Source organism: Lampetra planeri, chromosome 1 (assembly GCF_965212315.1).
Source record: "Lampetra planeri chromosome 1, kcLamPlan1.2.h2, whole genome shotgun sequence".
Lineage (NCBI taxonomy): Eukaryota > Metazoa > Chordata > Hyperoartia > Petromyzontiformes > Petromyzontidae > Lampetra > Lampetra planeri.
This window is the reverse complement of record NC_136107.1, coordinates 5,439,120-5,463,588: the sequence shown is the minus strand read 5'-3', so window position 1 is coordinate 5,463,588 and position 24,469 is coordinate 5,439,120. Positions and strand designations below refer to the sequence as shown.

The 24,469-nt window shown below is 42.5% G+C and overlaps 1 protein-coding gene across 3 annotated transcripts; it reads right to left on the bottom strand.

The window, feature by feature from the left end:
- Positions 1-298: 298 nt before the first annotated feature.
- On the bottom strand, positions 299-12,427 carry LOC144732420 (ras-related protein Ral-A-like). Of its 3 annotated transcripts, none has more exons than XM_078614050.1 (5): positions 12,284-12,427; positions 7,637-7,756; positions 6,252-6,460; positions 2,524-2,698; positions 299-1,528 (listed from the first exon to the last, which is right to left on the bottom strand). In XM_078614050.1, the coding sequence occupies exons 2-5, from the start codon at positions 7,748-7,750 to the stop codon at positions 1,406-1,408; spliced, it is 621 nt and encodes a 206-aa protein (XP_078470176.1). In that variant the 5' UTR covers positions 7,751-7,756; positions 12,284-12,427; the 3' UTR covers positions 299-1,405. The 3 variants fall into 3 exon arrangements, with proteins under 3 accessions (XP_078470176.1, XP_078470093.1, XP_078470044.1); XM_078613967.1 differs by having other exon boundaries at positions 1,047-1,528; positions 12,166-12,401; XM_078613918.1 differs by having other exon boundaries at positions 1,047-1,528; positions 12,115-12,378.
- Positions 12,428-24,469: the final 12,042 nt, after the last annotated feature.

Sequence of the window (24,469 nt, the reverse complement as noted above, 5' to 3'; positions counted from 1 at the left end):
ATAGTGGCATCTGTATATAATTCCCAATCTCATTCAGTTTGATCCTCCAATTCAGGCATATAAAATGTAGTATGTTTCTTACGATCTTATCTATATGAATTGCAAAACTGTCAATCACCCATATGAATCCAGTCCACAAAACGAATTGTGTTTTAGGTCAGAATGAATATGTATTTTTTTAAATTTGCATGGTATTAAATTACTGACACTTTTCAAAGTTAGCTTGAATTGCTTTCTGTTGGAGGAGGAAAATGGTGAGGAATGGGGCTGAATGTTTTAAAAATGTTTTATGTGAAAATTTTTGTTACACATTTATTTCTTACACAAGTGTGCTATGGTTTGCACATTGACATACATGTGTCTGTATTGATGCCCATTGAAAACTTCACTTTTACCTATGTTAAAAGCACTAAAACAAAGCTAAATTACAGAAAAATAACAAGAAAAACAATTAAATTCAAGTCACCTCTAAAGGTGGCCTGGTGTTACAGGCAGGCAAGCAGATCATACAGGTAGGAGACCCACATCAATGAGAATATGATGCTAAAACAATACCCAAGTGAACCAAGTGGATGAAAAGCCCAGCTGAGTCAAGCAATCAGTCTTGCTTCCCAAGAGAGTGAGGTGGTCGGGTCAAAGACCCCAGGCGAGACGGTCAATACAGTAGGTGGACAAGCCCTGAGTGAGTGAGCAGGTGAAAAAATGAGCCAATGTGTCGAGTTGAAACGCTGTGCCCCATGCGGTGTGATGAGACCTTGATGTGCCCCTCTCAGTGTAAATTCTGTGCAATTTGGCACTTTTGGTGCAAAGCACTTTGAGCCAAAAATGGAGGTTAAACTTACCTACACATGTTCACATTCGTGCAAGGAGCAGTGATTAAGGAAACAGAAGTATACTTCCACCCCCAAAAAATGACATTCAAGATGAGGACATGTTGAAAGTTACTTCGAAGGTATTTAACAAAAGAGGTACATCAATTCTTGACAACATGAGTGTTTCATGTGATGACTGTGGCAGAAGCGAGTGTATGTGTGTAATGGGTGGAGTCGTGGTGTAGTAGATGGCGCACTGCGCTCAGAACTCAGCAACCTGAGTTCAATTCCCGATCATGGCTAAACAGTGGCAAGTGATATCTGAAAAGCTCTTGGGTCTCTCCCCAAGGTCGACTCAGCCTTAAATGAGTACCTGGTGCAGTGTGTCAACATGGGCAAGAGAGACAAAGATGGCTGGCCTTGAGCGATGGCCACGCCACCTCTTTGCGTGCTGTAGCGACTGTAATAGGTGCTCACTAAAAGCACTTGCCACAAACAGTGTAAGCGGGCCACAAGGTGGACCTTTGTGTTTGTCTTTTTCATGAGGTGAGACATGGTCACATCTTGGGGATGCTAATCCAGGCAAAAGCACCTCACAGCAGAGTGCATCGCTCCTGGATTCTCTTGGCAAGACTCTTCTTTTTCTTTTTCTTCCCATTGTCCTTGTTGTCTTCCATTTTCCTTGTCCGGATTTCACGCATCAGATCAAAAAACACCTGAAGTGAAGATAAACAGGGATAAAACATTTGAGCGAGATGTTGTGATCTTGAAACGAGTGATGCAGTCTCGCCTAAAACTGACTAATCCAGTTTAAACGGGCTTGGTCAGTGAGCACGGTAGTTATTAATGGTAAGCCAGCTAATCGTGTAAGAACCTCGTAAAGTCCAGATAATTGAGTTAGAACTTCGTGAAGATGCATATATAAAATGCATGATTCCTCTCAATGAACAGGCATTGAATTGTGCATGTGAGAATCGATTGTTTACAATTAACGAAAATCATTTGCTCCACTTCCATATTTGCTCATGGAGTAAGTAAAACTCTATAAACAAGACAAAAAAAAGAAACAATACAAATGAGATAGTGAAAATGAGGCAAAAACATGTATTTGGACTTGTGTCCCTAAATAATACAATCAATCTCGTGCTGGAGGATTAATTATACCTGCGTTGTAATCTGCACATATGATTCGAGCATTGTTTCATGCTAAGACGCAGCAAAGCACACTGAACTACCATCGAGTGGTACATTGCAGCAATAGTACACTCATCTCTATCCATTTTAATAAATTGGGAGTGAATCTCAAAATAGATAACTTCAGCAATTGCAATGCCTGGGAATTGGTTTTATGACATTAGACATGAAATTGGATAAATTTGGCAACACCTTGGGAAAGGAAATTCCTTTTAATTATTGTTTCCCCATTGAATTCAATAAACAAAGATGCAAAACTGAATTGTATATTAATGGGCGAATCAGGCAATATATGCAATACTTTTTTTAAGTAATACATAGTACCAGGACAATATCAATAAATATCACATCAATATATGATGATCTGGTACCAGGGTTGCCTGTATTACCTAAATTTAAGTAAACGGATTAATATGTATTCATCAGTAACCAATTTCTTTCTGTTACAGCCGACAATTTCTATCCAGACAGCTTTCTTGCTAGTCTCACCAAGTCGTAACACAAGTGCCCAAGTCACCTTGTCGACGTTAGCGCGAGTTTTGGCAGACGTCTCCACATAGCCAACGCCCCACTGGTCTGCGCGTGCCCGCGCCTCCTCTATGGACACCTGTCGCCGCTCCTCCAGGTCTGACTTGTTCCCCACGAGCAGGAAGGGGATGCTGTCATCTTCCTTCACACGCAGGATCTGTTCGCTGCGCCCGCAAGCACGTAAAATCGGGCATTTGGGCTCTATACGAACGTTGATCCTTGGCAGTGTTGACACGATAGGTGGTACGTGTACAAGTTTAGAATAATGCAGTTATTTATATATCGATAGAAAGCCTCACTGTGTTCTAGTACTCGCTCTTAGGAGAGTCTTGCACTGGGATGTCTGGGAAATAACTTTTTTAAGGAGTGGGTTTTGAGATTAACACTAAGATCATTTCTCCAAACTGGCCCCACCATAGGAATGTGGAATATCCTCCACTGGCTCAGGACCACCACTGAAAATGAGCATCATCCCATGCTCATTGGAGCAGGGAGACAATGGTAGCTATTTAGTACTTCTTTAAAAACACTTCCCGTACGCCAATTCCAAAGTGAACGCTGTCTTGTGGATTTGCCTGATAGTGTGTTCAAAGAGGAGTTAAACTTTGGAAATTACAACAGCGGTTGTTTTTCAGATTTGAAACTGGTCTTGAGAATCCCTTTTCACCAACCCCCGTGTGTGTTTGTATGACCACTTCAAGTTACCCAAATCACAACAGACCATGTGCAGCATTTGCATTGAATAACCTAATCAGCAAAATAAATGCACCTTGTCAAAGAGCCTAAGGAGCAATAGGAGACATTTTAATCAATGCTGCCTGGCTGCCGTATTTTATTTACTAAATCGTGTGCCATCCTGCATAGAGTACAATGTTCAGCTCACACCTACATATTTTTGGCACTCAAACAGCTTTGCAGGGGCTGAAATAAATAACTGTGTGTTTCACAAGTATCTATTTGTAGTTTGAGACGTCCATATCACCAACACCATCTGCGGATTACCAACTCCAACAAAAATGTGCCAACGCCTATGGATTTCAACACACTGGCTCATGTCAATACCATAGGTGGTGCAAAAGATGAGATACATTTAGCCATTATTAAAATATCATTGTAGTAATGTGTGGTGGAGCATGTAATCCAGCAACTTTGAAGCAGGGTTGGTATATTGTGCTAAAATCATAGTGCATGAGACTTTCATCTGCTGGAGCAACGGGGTGACTGTAAGATCCAGTACAGCAAGTAGGCTCATATTTGGGGGATTTGTTTTTCCAGACATTCCAGTCAACTTATGTAATAAAGCTCACAAATACATTGGCCAAATAGCGCAAGAAAACAACTTCATAAACGTCCATAATGTAGATGCTTGCCCCGAGCTCTCATACTCTGATGGTGCATTGTCTTTGAGTTGTGCGCCTTTTGGCGTCATCTGGTCCAACCCATGTGAGACTAGGCTCAAGGAAAGCTGTCTCGGGTGTGGACCAATCAACTTCAAGGACAGTGCACATTATCAGAGTTATGTTCTTTTGTTTGTATTATGACTGCAGGTATTGCGGTCTATGCAAACATGACTCCTTGTAAAAAGGTGTCAGTTTTGTTGCCAGATAGAAGGGTAAAAAACCAATTATCGTCTTGAAATTTGTATTTCCTGGCTAAAAATATATATTTTATTATTAAATAAATAATTCCCCACAACTATGCTACACTTGATACGAGCTTTTTAATCTCCAGAAAATGAAATTGACACAGTCGGACTCGTTGAGCTTCAGATAACAACAATGAATTCTAAGAATCCTATAGGTACCTTAGTTTGGCTCATGGTAAACTTTAGCATGGTTTGGCGTGTATATTTTCAGCGACTGACCGAATTACACCCTGATTCTAGCATGACATTTGAGCATGTACATGTGCTTGGCATTACACTTTGTCATTACATGCATAGCCTTATCTTTAGCAGCTTCGTGTATGAGTCTGGGTAAGGAACATGCCTTGACCTTCTACGTGACTTTACCGAAAGAACCAAGAAGATGAATCCCTGCAGTCACGAAAACTTTAAATCGAAATTTGACCTGTCTCCATAAGGCCATATAGGCAACATGGGTCCACTTGTTTCCCATTCAAACATCAGGTCAGAATCATGGTCAAATTGGTCCAATTCTGCGCATAATGCATTGACATTACATTTCAATAGCAACAAGGAAGCATATCATCAAAAATAATCACTGTTCTGGCGGGCAGGAATTTGCGATACTTAGCTAAAATAAGCAGTCGTTTGCTAAGCTAAATACACAATAGAATCCTAGCAAAATCTCTCTCTTGCACACATCTTCCATGGTAGAATCCCTGTTAGAATCCCATTAAAATGTCGATTTGCACATGGGAATAACCCAAAGAAGAATCGGGATTCCTACAGGCACCATCCAGGGTGTAATGCTGGTAATAGAATATGATTCTTGCAGGAATTTCCCAGCCCTAGTACAGACAAGGCAGTTGTAGGCAGTGTCAACATTGCCCTCGTTCAACATAAACAATCAATGACTGTCAAGCAACAGTTACGAGGGACAATTCTTGGCTTGAAAGCCTCAGTGTAGATCTGTGAAAAATGAATAGCATCGGTACCAGTCGAGTTTGCTCCCTCCCTATTATACGAAGACAAGCGTGACATTCGGTTGCATGGACATAATGAAAGTGTCATTGTTGTCTCAACGAATCGCCATGCCTACCATGCCCTGACACAACATCTATGTGAAATAGTATCAACGTATCTTCGTGTTGCTTGGGAAACTGTTTGTGTGGCAATCATGCACAAGGGGTGACAGCACGTACAATCTAATCGCAGTAACAGCTTACAGTGAGTACAATGTGTAAACTTGTTATATAAAACACAGTACAGTATTGACCATGTTCACTCCTGATGCTGAAGGAAATACAGATCCACATATTGTTTGCAATTAAAGTTTAAAATAGGAAATAGATATCGTTAGTTAATTAAAGTGGGCATTTACCCACTTTAATTTGCATCTGCATCAATCTCCGTACGAGGTAAATTACTTGGTTCACTGATGAAGGGATCATATATTTATACAGTACTTATGTTGAACTTCTTTCGCAACGTACGTAGCCAACTGTGCTAATCAGAGGTGTGATTGTTTTGTACATGACTTAAACCATTCCGAACTTGAGGCTAAACCTGATCTGTGAGTGAAATTAAGAAAGTTCTGGAGTGCCATTTTGGAGGCCAAAATTCTAGAACTTAGTGTTCAGATTCTTTGGGTCTTTCGGTAAAGTCACGTAGATAGGTTCAAATTAATACAAATAAACCAAAAACTACGACGTTTCGATCACAACACAAGCTACGTGACTTTACCGACTTTACTGAAAGACCCAAAGAATAGGACTTCCTGCAGTCACAAAAGCTTTAAGTCAAGATTTAGTGTTCAGATTTTTCTAGGTTTAGGCACAGACTCAACCATGTGTGATACAAATGTAGCTTCATAGCCCTTCTAGAACATCAATATAACACATCTTAGACACAGACATCATCTTAATATATATTACGTTATGACTCGATTCAACAGAAAATAAAGTATACTCTTTGAACATGCAAGTACATTTTGCTTGAAAAGTTGCGTATATAAAAAACACCCAATGCTCAGTCATTAAAACATGGAAGAGAGGTGTGGGGGTTGGGTAGGGGCTTTAATTTGGGCTACCCACCGGAGATCAGCGGTGCCAGCAAACGACTCGTGCTCACAGATGGAGAAGGCGCAGAGGAAGCCCTCGCCGCTGCGGAAGTAGTTGTCTCGGATCGCAGCGTAATCTTCCTGCCCAGCCGTGTCCAGGATGTCGATCTGCACCTCCTCGCCATCCAGCACCACCTTCTTGCGGTAGCTGTCGGCCTTGGTGGGTTCGTAATCCTCCACAAACTGCACACCTCGCACACGTGAGTGTTTTCGTGCCGGCAAGTCTAGGTTCCAGCACAGCATAAAGCAAGATAATACGTTGCTCTTCTCCATTATCCTCTGCCTTTCGATGTTAATTCTTGCCCATGCTGTCGTAAGTTTCTTCGCTCCTTTTGCTGTACTATGAACCTCCTTCATCCCGAAAAAATAAAACGTTCTCCGTGGGTAAAAAAACAAATCTGTAAGTCACTCCCCCCCTTTCACTGATCACAACCGCCTCCCTTCTAAATAACCCCATCCTTATAGAGTATCTTGTGACAAATGCCCAAATGTATATACTTTACAAATCCGAATTAGTAATTTAAGTGATAAAGGTATAATCATAAAAGCGTGTACATGCTTCATGAGCATTTAGTTTTTTTTTCCTGCCATAATACAGGTTTTTGGGGTTAGATCGCATAAATATATACATGTGTCTTCAAACCAGCCACCACCCGATACATTCAAGGACCAGTTTCTGTTAGGACAATCACTCCTGACACTCCTCCAAGCAGTGAAGCCATAAAACAAGTGGTGCTCTATTTACAAATCCCAATGGGCTAAGTCAACCCTAACAAGGTTGTGAATTCACAGTCATGCTCTTGTGAGGTGTGTTCAACTGACTAAGCTACCCTACATCATGAAGTGATGAGACTCATAAGTTAATAAATATTTCACCACTAGCAATTAAGTATGTGCCCCATGAATGGTGTGAGGATTCGGGTTACAAGCATTCCATATTTACTTGTGCATAGAATTAGATTGTATTTTATTTGTTGAAGTGGGTAAGAAACATTCAGTTACAGCAGCATATAAATCATATTGCAAACACTGAGAAGCAAACACATTCAAGTCAAGCACGATTTAAGTAGTACTCTACTACAATGTTTCTTGTAATATATATATTCTTTATTTAGCCAAGCAAGAGCCTGGATAAAATAAATACATTTTACTCAAAAGTGAAATAAAGTTAAGCAGCATTTAAAATTGTATCTGAACATAGTCACATATTATGACTTTAAATCTGCAACTTTCTGATTTTGTTGGACACATTGCCAGTGCCACACAACCAGAAGCCCATAACATTACCAAGGGTCATCATATTCTTTCAATCGGCACTAGAGTCATACATGAATGGAAGAGAGTAAATGGGGGCATCACCTCGTCGTACATGAATTGCAGCGTGAGTGCAGACTTGCCCACGCCACCGCTTCCTACCATGATCACCTTGTGCAGTGCCAGCGAGTTCTGGCCTTTGCCCTTGTTGGCTGCCATGTTGACCTGCACCGCCGATCACGCACGCCAGTGTGATGCATTCACAAACTGAAACATAATAAACAAATTAAAAATAAAAGTGTCTCCATGCTCAACTTCACCAGGGGATCGTGAAACAGTGGTGTAAATCCCACATTCGCATGGTGGGGTCGGTTATAGCCATAAGACAAGCACCGTTGACTTCCCACCAGTGGTGCAGCCTCACAAGAAGATCCTTATTATGATTGTTAGAATTGTTTACCCAGGAAATCCTGAGTCTCAAGGCTGTTTCAGTAGGATTCTGCCAAGTTTTGTTGCTGAGCAGGCAATGTTGCTATGTCTAATCCCAATTGAGTAGTTTGTAGGTCATTTTTCAGCATTGGGATATTTCGCCAATATCAGTTACATTGTATGAAAGGAAAGCGGAGAACCGAGATGAAACCCATACAGAACAGAGAAGTGAGAACATACAAATTTCACGCAAAAAGGTGCCAGTGTCATACACTTAACCCAGGCCCTTCTTGCTGGAAGCCACAAGTGTTACCAATGTGGCACACCCTGGTGCACGTGTTGTTGACCATGGAGAAATGATGGGCTGAGTTGACCCGAACTGGAATATACGGTAAACTCACATTCTCACTGTTATGAGGCCAGTGTTTATAAATGACCGATCCAGCCCAGCTGATAAAATAATGAAAATCATCAAGATAGGACATCAAAAAGTAAATACGATTGTGCTCAATCAGGAGTAAGGAGTTAGATTGCAATGATTTCATTTAAAAATACACCCAGGTTATTCAAGTATATTGCATGTCAAATACAGTATTTAATTTCCGTAAGACAAGTCTGCTAATTGAAATAAGGCAATGATTGGCATTTCACCTAAAACATACAAAGTAATGTAGGTTGTTTTTGAGAATAATCTTATGAACATGTTTTTGTCAGTATTTTAGTTTCCATCCACATGCAAAATACACAAAAACTGCCTAAATATTCAAATTTAGGACCCTCCTTGAAAATGTGTTGTAATGGGTAACAATTTTCACAATAAAAAGGGACTATGTTTTAAACTATATATTTTTGTTATCATATACGAGAATAGTAGATAATTTTTCACAAATATAGGAATAAACATAAGTTTTAAAAGTGGCAAATATGTTCATATCTTAAAACTAATATCATTGTCATTTCTGAAAATAACACTGCATGTGCATGTTCAAGTATATATTCACGCTTACGATGTAATAACTTAGAGCTTGTGCACAGAAAAAACTAAAATTGCACAAGGGATGTTTGCACATCTAGCCTCTTTACAATTAACATCCATGAAAGCTGAAGAATATCACAAACATCCTGTCATTAAGCAACTATCTGTTGCATGTACCAGTGTTGTATTTTGCAACATACTAGGAGGCAGTGTTTGCTCACATTGACATCTGTGGGAAAGACAATTTATTGACACACCCTGATGTATGCACCGTCATTTTGAGCCTGGTGCTTTGAGTAACAGCATGATATTTTAAACCGGTCTGACAAGGCATTGGTTATGCCATCTACTCTTCCTGCTGTGCAATTTAAAAAATGTGGCCCGTCAAATAAGACCCTGAATAATTTCAAAATGTATCACACACGGCTTACGCAACCACACCACTCAATGCCACTGGCCAATAAATATTCTTAAACCAGGTGAGCATCAATTTACACTCATTACTTGAGCAACTTGATTCACAGAGGAACATGAGCTATTGTGTACAATTAAGTTATGAATAATTTGAAATAGAGAATTATGGAACCATGCCAATGGCACACAATAACCTATTCTTCCGAATGATGATGATATTTAATGTGCCAAGGTCCCAAAAAAAGATAATACATGAAAGTGATGTTGTGCAGTCAGTAAACTGTATCGGCCTTTTTTTACGACAGGAAAATAATGTTACAGTACTGTAGTATGAGATGAGAAATTACCACGCCATTATTAAAGGCTCAGTGAACCTCGAGAACTGACCAAATTAATATAACTCTACTACAAAAGAAATACCAAGTCTTGGTATTTTACTCGTTTTTTTACTTATGCGGGTTGAGTATCCAGGATGAGAACGACATACAAGTCTAAATATTTTCCATGTTTGCTTCCCAGGAGGCGGAAAAAGGTTCGGCTACGATTTTGGCGCTGTTTACATTCTCATAAACATGGTAAATGTTTCTTTTACAAAGGTTTTTTTTACAGTGACAAAGTAATTTTTTTAAGTGGTTAGTAGCATACTGCAGTTTTTACTCCCAGGTCTTCCTTGAAAAAGAACTACAGTGCCAAAATTATTCTACTTACTATGAAGGAACAATTTCTTAAAACGCTGTAACCATTTGACCATCAGACAAGACTTGTGTCCTGCTTCAGGAAAATGGGAAAAAATATAGCAACACTGAAGTGAAAATACTTATAGTACAAGCCTTGTGGCAATGGGATCATCCAATTTCCATGAAATGGAAGCCACCCCACAGAACCACACAAGGTACTGCAGAAAAATGCAGTCTCCAAGTTGTTTTCTAAGGATTTCATTCACCTCACAATTATATTCCGTAAGTGGTAAAAAGGCTGCACACCTGTGACACTGCTTTGGAGGTGGGGTTAGTGATCATGCAAACAGCACCATGTGTGCGAGATACTCAACCAGCTGGGCTACATTATGGTCAGTGGATGACGGTATACAATGTTTGGGTCTCAGGGATGTTTCCCAGTTAAATTTAGGCTACTTTATTGGTAGAAGATAATTTTTTTAATTTTAATGTACATCATTATTTGCATTCATATGCATACACTGTACTACACATGCATAGTACGAAACTGCAGTGTTCATAAAAATTTACATGAAATACAGTGGTGTAAACAGAATCAATGATGGGCCATTGTGTCTTAGATTCATACTGTATTATAATTCTCAAGTTTAACGTAGAGCCGATTGATGAACATGTTAAATAAAAAACCCCAACAATTTCACGACACTCGCGATTTTTTGTTCAAAGATCACAGACAGATATGTGTTTTCCTACTTTGTGTGCATGAACATAAAGTAGCACAAATAACGTAAATCGGTTCGAAGGTCCTCTGGGCCAATGTGATAATTGCTTATACTGTATACTGCACCGTACCTCCTATATTAATCCTGTGGATCACGTCTCGGGGCAGCAAGGTCCAGAAACGCTGAGGCAGAAGAGACCACGAGGTCCGAAGACCCAAAGGCTATAAGGGACCCTTTAAATTCAGGGCATGAGTCTCCAAGGCTCTAAACCCCCCAAGACAATACAACCAATACACCAGGGGGGCATACAACTTGGGCAGAGACTTAAAAACCCAAGGCGCAAGATCCAGACTCAAATATCTCAAGAAGCTAAATGCCCAAAAACTACTATGACATTACAATCCCATATTAGATTGCTAAGCTTAGGGTAATTAAGCTTTTGCAGCAGAAACTGGTCATCACAGATATTTCAGCAAAAAGTGCAATGCACCTCCGATTAGCAGAGTTAGCTACGCCCGGTGCAAAATAAGTTCAAGATACAGTACATACAATACAGTACACGATTGAGCAATCAATATTGTAGAGTAGTTACAATTAATTAGAGTATAGTGCACTGTAGTACTGTAAGTGTGTACAGTATGGTCAGTACAGAGATTTACAGTCAGTATATATGGATGCAATTACCAGCGAAACGTCGTACATTGTAAATGTTGTGGTTTCACGCTTCAACACACCGGTGGGCTAAAGTAGTGAACTATTTGTATTTTGTCAACGTGACACTTTTTTACTGATTGGCCGTGTCGGGTGGTGGAGGGTTACGACACATCTATAAATAACGCGATCTAAACCCAAAAACGTTATGAGTATATACGACTCGGTGTGGAGCTCATTACAATGCTGGTATTTCAGTACAGGTGAGCACATATACTCCCGGAGGAGCGATACCCATTACACATTACATAACAATAAGCACAGCATTCATAATGTACAAGTTAAAGGTACGGTCACGGCCAGTAAAACCAAGTCTGCACAGTGTTATCAGATAACACGGTACCAGAATACCCTTTATAAACGGTGCTCCAAATAGCCAATCAACAGAGGTGGGACAAAGTCATTGTTATGCAAGTCCAAGTCGAGTCGCAAGTCATCAAATTCATGACTCGAGTCTGACTCGAGTCCAAGTCACATGACTCGAGTCCACATCTCATAGGTGGGACAAAGTCATTGTTATGCAAGTCCAAGTCGAGTCGCAAGTCATCAAATTCATGACTCGAGTCTGACTCGAGTCCAAGTCACATGACTCGAGTCCACACCTCTGCCAATCAATCATCACAACAACGCAGGCATTCCAGTACAATCACTGACCATAACAACGTGCAGTCAATGCAGTCCACGGACGTGTTACACAGTACGTACTGTAGCGTGTAGGCACGCACGTGGGCAGCGAGGCCTCTCCCACGCTTCCCTCCTAGCAGTACGAATAGCAGCAGTAGTGCTTCATCCTAACAGTACGACTAGCAGCAGCAGTACTTACGGCTAAGAGTACGAATCGAGAAGAAGGCGCTGCGGGTACGAAAGGCCCGCGAAGTGCGAGCGCGACGGGCAAGGCCTCTTGGTTGCGGGCGTTATGGGGAGGAGCAGAGCGTCTGGGTGTTTTGGGGGAGGAGCGAAATGGAGGGGCGGAGCCTGTGAGGGGAGAGGGCGGAGCCTGTGAGGGCAGGGGGTGGTGCCTGTGAGGGGAGGGGGCGGAGCCTGTGAGTGTGAGGAGGGAGGCGAGGGGGAAGAGCTTGTAGGGACAATGGGGGGGAGCAGAGCGTCTGGGCGTGAGGGGGAGGAGCGAAATGGAGGGGCGGGGCCTGTAGGTACATAAGGGGGGCGAATGTGGGGGAGGGGCTGACCTTGTGGGTGTGAGGGGCGAATGTGGGGGGGGAGCTTGTGGTTGTGAGGGGGAGGGGCGAATGTCGGGGGGTTGGAGCCAGTGTGTGCGAGGGTTAAATGGGCGTTGAGTGATTGGATGGGAGGTCTAATGGGGGGGGGGGTGAATATCTTGACTTAAAGCTTTCGTGACTGCAGGAATTCATATTCTTTGGGTCTTTCGGTAAAGCCACGTAGATAGAAAAAATATTATTTTTAATTTTATTTTTTTGTTATTTCTACGTGGCTTTAACCGAAATACCCAAATAATATGCTGTGCGAATGGTGATGGGACAGTTTGTGGACAGAGTGGAAGAGTTTCCCGCACGTGGGCACCGGGCGCGGTTTGTCCACTAGGGGCGTTGGGGCGCCGTCCCAACAAGCAGCTGAAGATGATAAATAATTTTTCGAATAAAAAAGACTTTTATATAAAATGTTTTGTTGTAATAATAGGGGTTTTCCCATTTTTTCTGGCAACAAAACTGAAACCTTTTTACAAGGATTCATGTCTGCATTAACCACAATACATGCAGTTTATAATGCAAACAAATAAACACTATGAAAATATATGCCAAGGGACGGCATTCTTTTTGTGTGGACGAATCAGTTTCAAGGACAATACATATATTATCAGTGTGTTTTTTTGTTTGCATTTTGACTGCAAGTATTGTGGTTAATGCAGATGAAGTATTCGGAATGACGGCGGGAAACCACTTGACGGGTAGCACACTTTATTAAATCTTGTCTTTCCACAATAACACGTGTGGTCACTATTTCTCACACTACACACTCCACTTGACACGTGTGGTCACTACAACTCACGCTGCACATTCCACTTGACACGTGTGGTTACTACGGCTCACGCTGCACGCTCACGCTACACGCTCACGGTGCACGCTCACGGGCACTCCAGCCCCGTAGCGTCCGTGGAGCCTACAGACCCACCCCAGCTTGGGCGTGGGTCACGACCTCTGGGTCCCACGGCCCGGCCCTCACACGGACGTCCGGCCCCGGGTCCCAAGGTCCCGCCTCTGAGCTACACAGGGCCCCGGTCCCCACAAGGACAGCGGGACTAGGTGTCTCAGGGCCCTATCTCTTCCTCCTCCGTCTTCTGTCTTCACTGGTCACCAACTCCCCGTGCGCCTGTGCGCACCGCCTTATATAGCCTCCGCTCCCGGGAGACGGAGCGTATGCGGACCGCGACGTGAGCACCCCCTTAGTTGACCAATCCCCACGCGCTGCCGCACGATCCCCTCGTTGTCAGCGCGCGTCACCGATACCCAGCCAATCACCGCCTCATAACCCATGACCCCGCGCTGACCCATTTTCCTTCACCGTCAGCGCGCGTCACCAACACACACAGCCAATCAATACGCGCTGGCACACGATCCTTACCCCAGCGCGTATCACCACTACACAGACATTAATCCTTGTAAAAAGGTTTCAGTTTTGTTGCCAGAAAATAGGGGGAAACCCCTATTATTATATTTTGGTACTGGCAAAGGAGGTCTAATGTTTCGTTATGTTTAACAAAAAAATTCAAAATAATGATTATTTCAACGTCAATTGCCTAATTAAGATACCATGTTAAGTTCGTATTAGAAACCGCTGCAACAACAGTCTGATTTGTGCCTCGGTGAGGTCTCGAGCGGCTGTGAAGGCGTCTGAGTGGGAGATATCCCCCTTCGTTCATTGTGATTAGCTTTGCATTGTAGCCACGCCGTTTGAGACCCATTCAGGGCAGTAATAAGTAATATTTAAACACCCTTAAATGAAATGTACCGTACGAGTAATGGCAGAACTCCACGACTCCAGGAAGTGGCCCCGAAGCTTGCCATAACGTAAGGGACCCGTGGTGATTTACAGCCAACGTTAGTTGAGCGTGGACAATTAGAGCCAAGCCGATCATAAGATATAAAAAAGATTGCTTAAAATATATATTTTATTCTTAATGATAGAATATAGTATTGTCACCAGTATAACATACGTATACCAAGTTTGCAGTCGATACGACATTGGGAAGTGGGTTAAAATTTAGTTACAAGATTTGAGGATACGACAATAGACAGAGTTGAGTATACAACAGAGTGAGTTAAATAAAAGCGTGTAAAATAAAATATTTAAAAATACTTTTTTTAAAAACACGCTTTGATGAAATGTACTGTCCAAGCTGCCCCTCCCCCTGCCCCCATCGCCCCTCCCCTCCTTCCACATCCTCCACCCCTCGGCGTGGCTCCCCGAGGCTTGCCTAATGTAAGGGACCGTGGTGATTTACAGGCAACGTGAGTTGAGCGTGGACAATTAGAGCTGTAAACGTGGACAATTAGAGCCGTAAAAAAGATTGTTTAAAAATATATTTAAATATTTTAATGATAGAATATAGTATTGTCATCAGTATGCCATACCTATACCAGTGGCGGCTCCTGCAAAATCTCTCAGGGGGGGCAAATATCTGGATGATTGATAAGGATAAGGTCCACCCATGCAATGGATAAATTAACAGCTTAAGCATGTAAAGGCAACTTCACTTCTTTAATATTAATGAAAAATAAAGTGACTCATACAATACATCTTGTTTGTTTCTATACTCACTATTAAAACAAACTACTCAAGTTTCTTTTATTAAAGATTCCACTAGGTGGCGACAAATTATATTGTTGGATGAAACGTGCTTACGTATGATGACGTAAGCACATATGATGACGTAAGCACGTTAGGGCGAGCCCTCCCGGAAGCCATAGTGAATGCATTGCAGCGCCCCCGTTCGAAAAAAAACATCTTTGAATGTAAGTCTATGGAACCACTCTGGGCGATTCTCAGCTGGAGGGAAATCGCCCAAAAAGAGGCGGTACTCCACAGAACGTAGCATGACGCTGATTGGACTATATCCAGAGGCACAGTGACGGCTAGCGTGACTCTGTGGTTGAATGACATTGGTGGTGCGTCGCCCAATCGCCCTAATGAAGAAACCGCCCCTGACCTATACCAAGTTTGCAGTCGATACGACATTGGGAAGACGGTTGAAATTGAGTTACAAGATTTTAGGATATAACAGACAGAGTGAGTTCAATAAAAAAGCGTGTAAAATGTTTATTTTTTTAAATATTAATGATAGAATATAGTATTGTCATCAGTATGACATACCTATACCAAGTTTGCAGTCGATAGCACATTGGGAAGTGGATAAAAATTGAGTTAGAAAATTTTTTGAGGATACAACAGACAGAATGAGTTAAATAAAAGCGTGTAATAAAAAGGAGCCAATGGCTGTAATGAGACGATGTCACAACGCGAGGTTGAACTGTGCGAATGTAGCAGGTCACGGCCTACATGCTCTCGGCTTTTGGCAGTGTCAAAGGGGCCGTCCATAAATGACGTCACGCACCTAGGGAGGGGGGGAGGGCATGTGTGACGAGGGGGGAGGGGGGGCTTGAGAAATGTGACGTCACATCAAAATGCGCTACTTTCAAAAAATATTAATGAAATATAATTGTTATAACAACACCATTTTTTTTATTAATTTTCATTATTAACTATTTGATTATTTAAATTTACTAAGGTCACCTTTTATTTATTCCATAAAGGAGCATTTTGCTTCTCCAGGGGGGAATGGAGAAGCATACATTTTGTAAATGTTTGAATGATTGTTATTAAACATTTTGATTCTAATGATTCTACCAGGGCTTTTCATTTTGTGAAATGAATATGTGATTGTTATAATTGTACTCTCCATTTTGCTTCGTTCTACTACAAAGTTTCACAGAGGCGTTGTTTCTCTGTGTGCCTATGTGTGTGTCTCTGTGTTGTCTCTCTCTGCCTGTGTGTCTGTGTCTGTGTTTTGTCTCTCTCAAATGTAGCACTCTTTGGAAGAACGTTATCAACCAGGTAAGGTGTTGACTGTTATGTTAGCCGACTCTCTGTGTTGTGTTGCATTATATTTCTTAGTTTACTAGGTTTGTTTTTCTCATTCATTCGTACCTGATGATTGCTTCTGTTGCAATCGAAACGTCATATTCTATTATTTAATTTATTTTCTTTCTACGTGACTTTACCGAAAGAACCAAAGAATCTGTACACTAATATTATATTTCAATATAATATTCTGAACATCTGCAGTTTTAGTTAGACGTTGAATATTTTCAAGTGAATTTTATGCTAAATTTACAACGCCTCCTTTTTAATACATGTTTTCTCCGCACTACAATGGCAATAGTTTTAGTTAAGTGATTTGAAGCATGTTTTATTTTCAAAATGGAAATATGGTTTGGGGGGGGTCAAAAATCGGCCAAAATCGCGTGACGTCACTTATGGACGGCCCCAAAGGAGTGGTGTAGTGTGGACCTGAGGGTCATGGGGAGAGCATTTGAGTGCTGTGTTGTTGCGTATTGTTTATAATTGCCTACCGTTGGTAGATAAGACAGTCATATCACTTTCACGGGAAGGCCAATAACACGACGAGGTTTTTCCTAATTAGAACACCATCTTTTTAGAAGTCACAACAGCCCCACCGAGTGGAAACGTCACGAGCCGCCACTGCTGGGCACGTGTGCTTATTACCAGCTCCGGTTTGACAGCAGAGGTCTCACTCCAAATCAGTCGGGCGGCATACTCTTTTCATTGGCTGCGTAATGCTGTGTGGAAGCTACCTGGTCAAATTCAGAATATGTATTTATACTGGAGGAATCCGATGAGCTGTAAGTTATTTTTCACAGATTTCCAGTAGGGGCGGGTAAGATCGTTACAACAACAAACAATACAAAAACACGATAGGAGTGCAAAGTACAAGAAAGGTAAACAAATCACCCAAACAAATACAAATAAAACTAAACCATCCCCATCCAACCAGACAAAGCCCACTGAGGTATTAACTTATTTTTCAGAAGTGACCTAGCCACAAATGAAAGCTCAACAAAGTGGCCAACATGAAACTTCGAGTCTTCTCGGCCACAGTCATGCCCTCCCTTCTCTAAGCTTGTGAAACGTGGACAGACCCCTCTAATGAAACATCTGCGCCGGTTAGCAACATTCAGGCTGTCCTGCATACGATCCATCCTGGGTTTAATCAGGCTGGATTGTGTGAGGAGCTCACAAATCCTTGAAAGATCTGGACACATTCTCATCAGTGAGCTCCTCCGGTAGGCAAGGCTGCGTTTGCTGCGTCATGTCGCCCGTAGGCTCAGCCTTCGCATGCCCAAGCAACTTCTGTCTGGCTAAACGGGCACGAACACGGGCTGGAGAAGAGATGGAGCTGATTCGGTATGGGAGGATGTGGAGCTGAGTGGACTTACCGACGACTGCCACCACCGGTGTCAAGATCGGTATCTGTGGAGGAGGCTCGTGAAGGACGCTGCTGCTACTGGGCAGTTGGAGGCAGTCGCCCTCCAGCAACAACTGAGGGCAGAGGAGGAGCGACGCTCACAACAACGAGCGGAGCTTTATGCGTATAAAATGCAGTAAGTTGGCACAGTAAGGGTGGTGCATCTGCCGGTCATCTCAGTCAGCCAACCCATGGCACCTGCTGGGTCTGTCCCGAGACCTCCTGTCGGCGAGACTTCGACACTTCACGTGGCCTCAAAGTGCACCTAGCCTGGCACAGGCGCCGTTGTAACGTCACTGTCACTTCGTGGTGAATGATGACTATTGGAATTGGTAAGGGATGTGAGCTGTGTGGGTAGTCAGTGTGGGGGAACGGTGGCGCAGTGTTTAGTGCGCTGCGCTACCAACGATGATGATCTGAACCGGTCCTGGGCCTCCCCTAGGCCGACTCAGCCTCAATTGAGTACCTCGTGGTATGGCGTGTAAACATCGCCACTGGGGAGACAAAGGCGGCCACGTGTAGTGTTGGCTGACCAACCCCCTCGTGTGTCGTGCCAGGCCTTCGTAGGTGCTCGCTAACAGCACTTGCTCTAGCAGTCTGTTGAAGGTTATACGGGAGATCTTTATCTTTGGGATGTAAGTTGATTGAATTTAGTACCATTGGCGTTTGTTTTAGCAAGTACTCATACAGTACTTGCTAAAATAACATTATGAGCTTTAGCCATGAGACGTCGAAATAAAAACATAAATATATTGAACACTCAATGGTGTTAATGCAAACGTCGATATACACTAAACATGGGAAAGAAAACATTTGTTTCATAATTTGCAACATAAAGAGCAATGTAATGTTGAAAAGCAATATATAATTTGATATAAAAGAATGCAATGATACAAGGGTGTTGTTGAAGGATCAACACTCAAACATGGAATTATAATATCACATCAAAATATACATACAAAGGCACAAGGCTGTGCATCCACTTTCTGGAATATTAACTTTAAACCTATCGAGAGTACACAACAACCAGCGCCGTTCGCCACAAAGCTCGGTGGACTTTGAGGCCACGTGAAGCGTCGAATGCTCTCTGGCAGGTCACGAAACATACCCAGGTGCCATGCATTGACTGACTGAGATGACTGGCAGATGTACCAGCTGTGCTTCCCACTGGTGTGTTTTATCCGCCCGGCGCTCCGCTCGTTGTTGTGAGCGTGGCTCCTCTGCCCTGCATTGTTGCTGGAGGGCGACTGCCTCCAACTCCTCAGTAGCGTCTTTCACAAACCTCAAAAGAGGCCGATCTTGACACCACTTGGTATCGGCAAGTCCAGTCAGCTCCACATCCTTCTGTACCACACCAGCTCCATCTCTTCTCTATCCCGTGTGGAGCCCGTTTAGCCCCCTCTATGCGGCCAAACAAAAGCTGCTTGGGCATGCGGGCTACATGACCCAGCCAACGCAGCCTCGCTTGCCGGAGGAGCTCACTGATGGGGATGTGTCCAGATCTTTCAAGGATCTGTGAGCTCCTTATACAATCCTGTCTGGTTAAATCCAGGATGGATCGTAGGCGGACAACACACAAAACGTGCCTTGAGCGTTATGCAAAACACCAGTTCCCAAAGAACTGCATTACAGTATACAGCAGTCACGTCTTAAGTCACCATCAAGAAAACAAAATCGGCAGTGAGACAAAGAGACAACTGTAGACTGATTTGGCTCTCATATTAGGACTCATCAACAGGATACAGTCACCAAGGTTCACGACTGCCAAGTCTGCCTCTGGGAACGTCGTGTAGAAACCCCACTTGTACTCTATAGGGACGCATCATCAGCTTGCCAAATAGAAACAATCATTAAGCATCTGTAATGTTGCTGTTGTGATGTGTTTTCTTGTAATTTACAGATATGAAGTAACGTACATCTGTCAACGAAGTTTGGGAAGTGATCATTTTTTCATGAAAACTTAAAATTTAGAAACAAAAATCGACATTTTTTAAATCCTTTATATTAAGTTCGCTTGCTTGCTTGCTTGCGTGCTTGCGTGCTTGCTTGCTTGCTTACGACCGTGCAAATCTTTCGGTCGTTTTTTAACCCACTTCCCGTGATCCAATCGAGCTGACATTTTCCACACAGACTCGTTGTGCGTGACAATTAATTTTCGTGAAAATTTTTTTTCCAAAATTTGACACTGTTTAGGGAAAAAAATTTCAATATTTAATTACCAATTTCTTAATGCTGGCAGACAATCATTTGACCCATAGGTGGCAGCCATCTCAAGCCAGAGGACGAGAGGACTCTAGCCGCCCGTTTCAAAGACCAATGTGGGCTGGGTTGTGGCCCATTGAACACGCATATAAAGGATTTATAGTGAAAAACTTTGTTTTTACGGGTTAATTTTTTTGGTCTGAACAATATACCAAACACAAATCATCGATAGGACAATTTCAATGTTCCGTTCATATTTGTAGGGATCAACAACACATCGATGTGTTGGAGTTAAAACATCGATATTATGGATGTAGCAACGTTTTAAATATTAAGAAACATACTGCTTACTCAAACCAAAAGTTTATTTAAATGGAGACCTCCCGTGGGAAGATAAGCAGTGCGTGAGAGTGGCCAGCAGAGGGCATAAGGTTGATTTGGGGTGGCGTGAGACCAGCAAAAAATGTTTTCCTCCACAATAAAAAGTTCAAATATGTTTACACATCTCAACAGCCAGCCACACAGCCTTTTGGGAGTGGATAATTTTAGCAGGACTGATTCGACATACAGTCTCTTCGGCGGGGGATATGTGAAAAATACTACTTTTTTATGTGGAGCTACACAAAAATGGATGAGGCATGTTTGTCTAAAATATGTTAATTATATTATTCACAACAGCGCTAATGCTGAATGTGTTATGTAGCCATTATATATTTTTTAATGGAATCGGCCACGCGAAATTAAAAATACATATATATCATGAATAAAAATCGCAGTATGACACCTAAAATAAAGACTTTGAGCTAAAGTCTGCGAGAAGACAATGCCACATGAAAGTGCTTCACACTGTCTTCCCATTAGAACTTTGTTTTCCCAATTTCACTTGTAATGCGATTGCTGTAATTTCTATTTGGTTGTTTTTCCCCCTCTGACTTCTATTTACTTTATTTCTTTGCTCGTTTTTTACGTGATTTCTTTTATAATTTTGGTGACAGTGCACTCTTACATATGACACGATCCGTTTTTTGAGTCCTCATCTGGTAAAAAAAATGAACTTACCACAAGTACGCTTGATTAATGCAGACATGATTCCTTGCAAAGTGTTTCTACTTGGTGTTTTAACATCTTAACACCGGTTTTATTGTCAGTATTAATTGGGATGTATGTATATTGAACTTCTTTCGCACTGTACGCAGTCAACCATGGTAATCGGAGGTGCTGCAGATGAAACGAACGGGGGGAGGATGGGGCCAGGAGACAGGGGAGCTGGCTCGACATGGGTCAGAAATGTCCATAGGAGGCCAGCAGAAGACATCAATGCTTGTGAAGGTATGGGGAGGTTGTTTGGAAATGGTGTTTAGCAATTCATTCATTTACTTGGATGTCAAGAAATGTTAGTGGTTCTGAAGATTATAATTATCGTGATCAATGTAGGTAAAGATATATGATAATGACAAAGGCAAATTAAACTGATGAGCGATGCTTAATAAATATGACGATAATTCTGCTGCTGCAGCTACTGATGATCCACGAACCCCCACCATCAACATCATCAGGAATGCGTAGGCAACAAATATGCGTTGTGGCAACTAGTTTTTCACATCTGTATTTGGTTGGCTACCCCTTGGTACTCGATTGGGACTGTGGAGGTGTAGAGTGCCTACCTCTACCCATTCATTTTACCCCCCTCCATAGAAGGGCGTTACTATACTCTTTGGTTCTTTCGGTAAAGTCACGTAGGTATAAAATAAAATAAATTAAATCACGACGTTTCGATTGCAACACAAGCAATCATCATCAGGTGGGAAAACTACAGCAAAACATGTTTTTGCTGAAGTGGGAGAGAGATGCCGTGGTAAGAGGTTATATTGGTAAGAGAGGGGGAGGGGAAGGGAGGTGGGAGGGGAGCATCTCTCTACCACTTCAGCAAAAAATTGTATTGCTGTGGTTTTCCCACCTGATGATGATTGCTTGTGTTGCAATCGAAGCGTCGTGATATAATTTATTTTATACCTACGTGACTTTACCGAAAGAACCAAAGAGTATGGATCCCTGCAGTCACGAAAACTTCAAATCTAGATTAAGGGCGTTACTCACAAGGTGGGTGCCGGACTTCGAGCGGTGAAAATCGAGATGAGAACCATAGGCTCGCTGACGTGAGCAAAGCGATGAAATCATTCCTCATTGAGACCATGGGGTCTCGAACCCTTTCTACCCGGGGAATGAGGCCACCGCCCTTGAACACAAGTCATGAAATCTGATCCCCTAATCCTTATCTCAAGTTACACGCCTTGCAAGGCACCCGTTAAAGGTTGTGTCGCCCTCGGGGAGACTCGGAGTAAGGTGCCTCTGATGTGTGCCGCACCTGATTAGCAGAGCTACATACGGTGCGAAAGAAGTTCAATATACATACGTGCCATTTCCGGTAATTAAATATAAGTCACTGGATTCATAGCAAAATGTACAAACCAATGTGCCACAACTACCCACAAATGCACACCAATATGAAAGGCAGTGGATTTACAAAAAACAGTGTACATTTAGTATACTGTATTTTACTATTAAGACTGCCTAGTATGCCCGGATATATTGCAAGTACAGACAGTGAAAGGCTGCTGACTCTTTTGGTATGAATAAAATGCTAATAAAACGAATGTACATCCTTTTTCAAACCACTCGCTATAAACACATTCCTGCGGAGGGAGCTGGTAGTAACGTTGGGTTGCTCGGTCAATGGCCAGGGTCAACGGCGGCGTGGTGTATTCCGCAAATATGCCCGACTGTGAGGGCGGGCACAAGCCGGCGTGAGTAGGTTAAATGTTGATACAGGTGTAGGACTCGTACTGATGCGACAGCTTCTTTGTCTTTCTCGTCTCTTTTATTCACACATATAGTTCACACCTCCTCGTCATCACTCCATGCCTCTCCGTTCGCTCCAATGCACAACCCGCCATCATCATCACTCCATGTCTCTCCGTTCGCTCGCTCCGCTCCGCGACTTCGCTCGCTCTCTCTCTCTCTCCCCCAAGGTCCGTTACTCCGCTGCTACCCTACTCTGTACTCGCTCCGTCCACTGCTACCCTATCTGTATTCTCTCTATCCACGGCTACCGTACGCTGTATTCTCTCTATCCACTGCTACCCTATCTGTATTCTCTCTATCCACTGCTACCGTGCGCTGTACTCTCTCTATCCACTGCTACGCTATCTGTATTCTCTCTGTCTACCCTTATCGTATCTATTCCTGCTCCCTGCTGCTCCGTCTCTGTTCCGGGCACCAACCACTCCAACTCCGACTCCAACATCAACCAAGACTCCCGTCTCTCCGTTACACTGTGCCTTTATACCCGAACCAATCAGCCCCAATTAAACAGGACCCTGCGGGGTGGGCTGGTAGGAACGAATAACCAAAGAATATAAACATAATGTATTATTACACTTGTTTAGCCAGGAAAGCCCCACTGAGTCTAAAGGTTTTTGTAGGGTCCTGCCAAGTGTTTGCAGTAGGGGGCGATGTTGCTACACCTAATCGGACCATACGAAGGGAGAGATTGAGGCCTAGTTCTAGGCTTTAGGCCTAGCTGTAGGCTTTAGGGCGCTGTGAGTTAATTTTTAATTTAAAATTTTTATTATTTATGTAAAAGCTTTAAATTTAAATGTTTCTATTTAAAAACATGAGGGAATGTAACATTGTTAAACATTAACTCCCTTTCACACACGCGGGGGTACGATACGAAGGGAGAGTTGCAGGCCTAGTTCTAGGCTTTAGGCCTAGCTGTAGGCTTTAGGCCGCCGTGAGTTAATTTTTAATTGAAATGTTTTAATTATTAATGTAAAAGCTTTAAATGTAAATGTTTCTATTGAAAAACATGAGGGAATGTAACATTGTTAAACATTAACTCCCTTTCACACACGCGGGGGCAGGATACGAAGGGAGAGTTTCAGGCCTAGTTCTAGGCTTTAGGCCTAGTTGTAGGCTTTAGGGCGCTGTGAGTAAAATTTGAATTTCAAAGTTTTAATTAAAAGCTATCTCAGGGAATTATAAGGGAATGTTACACTTGCTTAGCCAGGAAAGCCTCATTAATTTAAATGTTTTAATTAAAAGCTATCTCAGGGAATTATAAGGGAATGTTACACTTGTTTAGCCAGGAAAGCCTCACTGAGTCTAAAGGTTTTGGTAGGGTCATGCCAAGTGTTTGCAGTAGGGGGCGACAAGTGTTTGCAGTAGGGGGCGATGTTGCTACACGGTCGGACGGACGGTCGGACGGACGGACGGACGAAATAATCT

Bases quoted from the DNA above. Each gene is read 5' to 3' on its own strand.
- LOC144732420 (XM_078613918.1), bottom strand. The intron at 6,461-7,636 runs GTGATGCCCCCA...CGAGGTGTGCAG, and splicing joins TGCAATTCATGTACGACGAG to TTTGTGGAGGATTACGAACC. The intron at 1,529-2,523 runs GTGACTTGGGCA...TCTTCACTTCAG, and splicing joins CTCGCGCTAACGTCGACAAG to GTGTTTTTTGATCTGATGCG.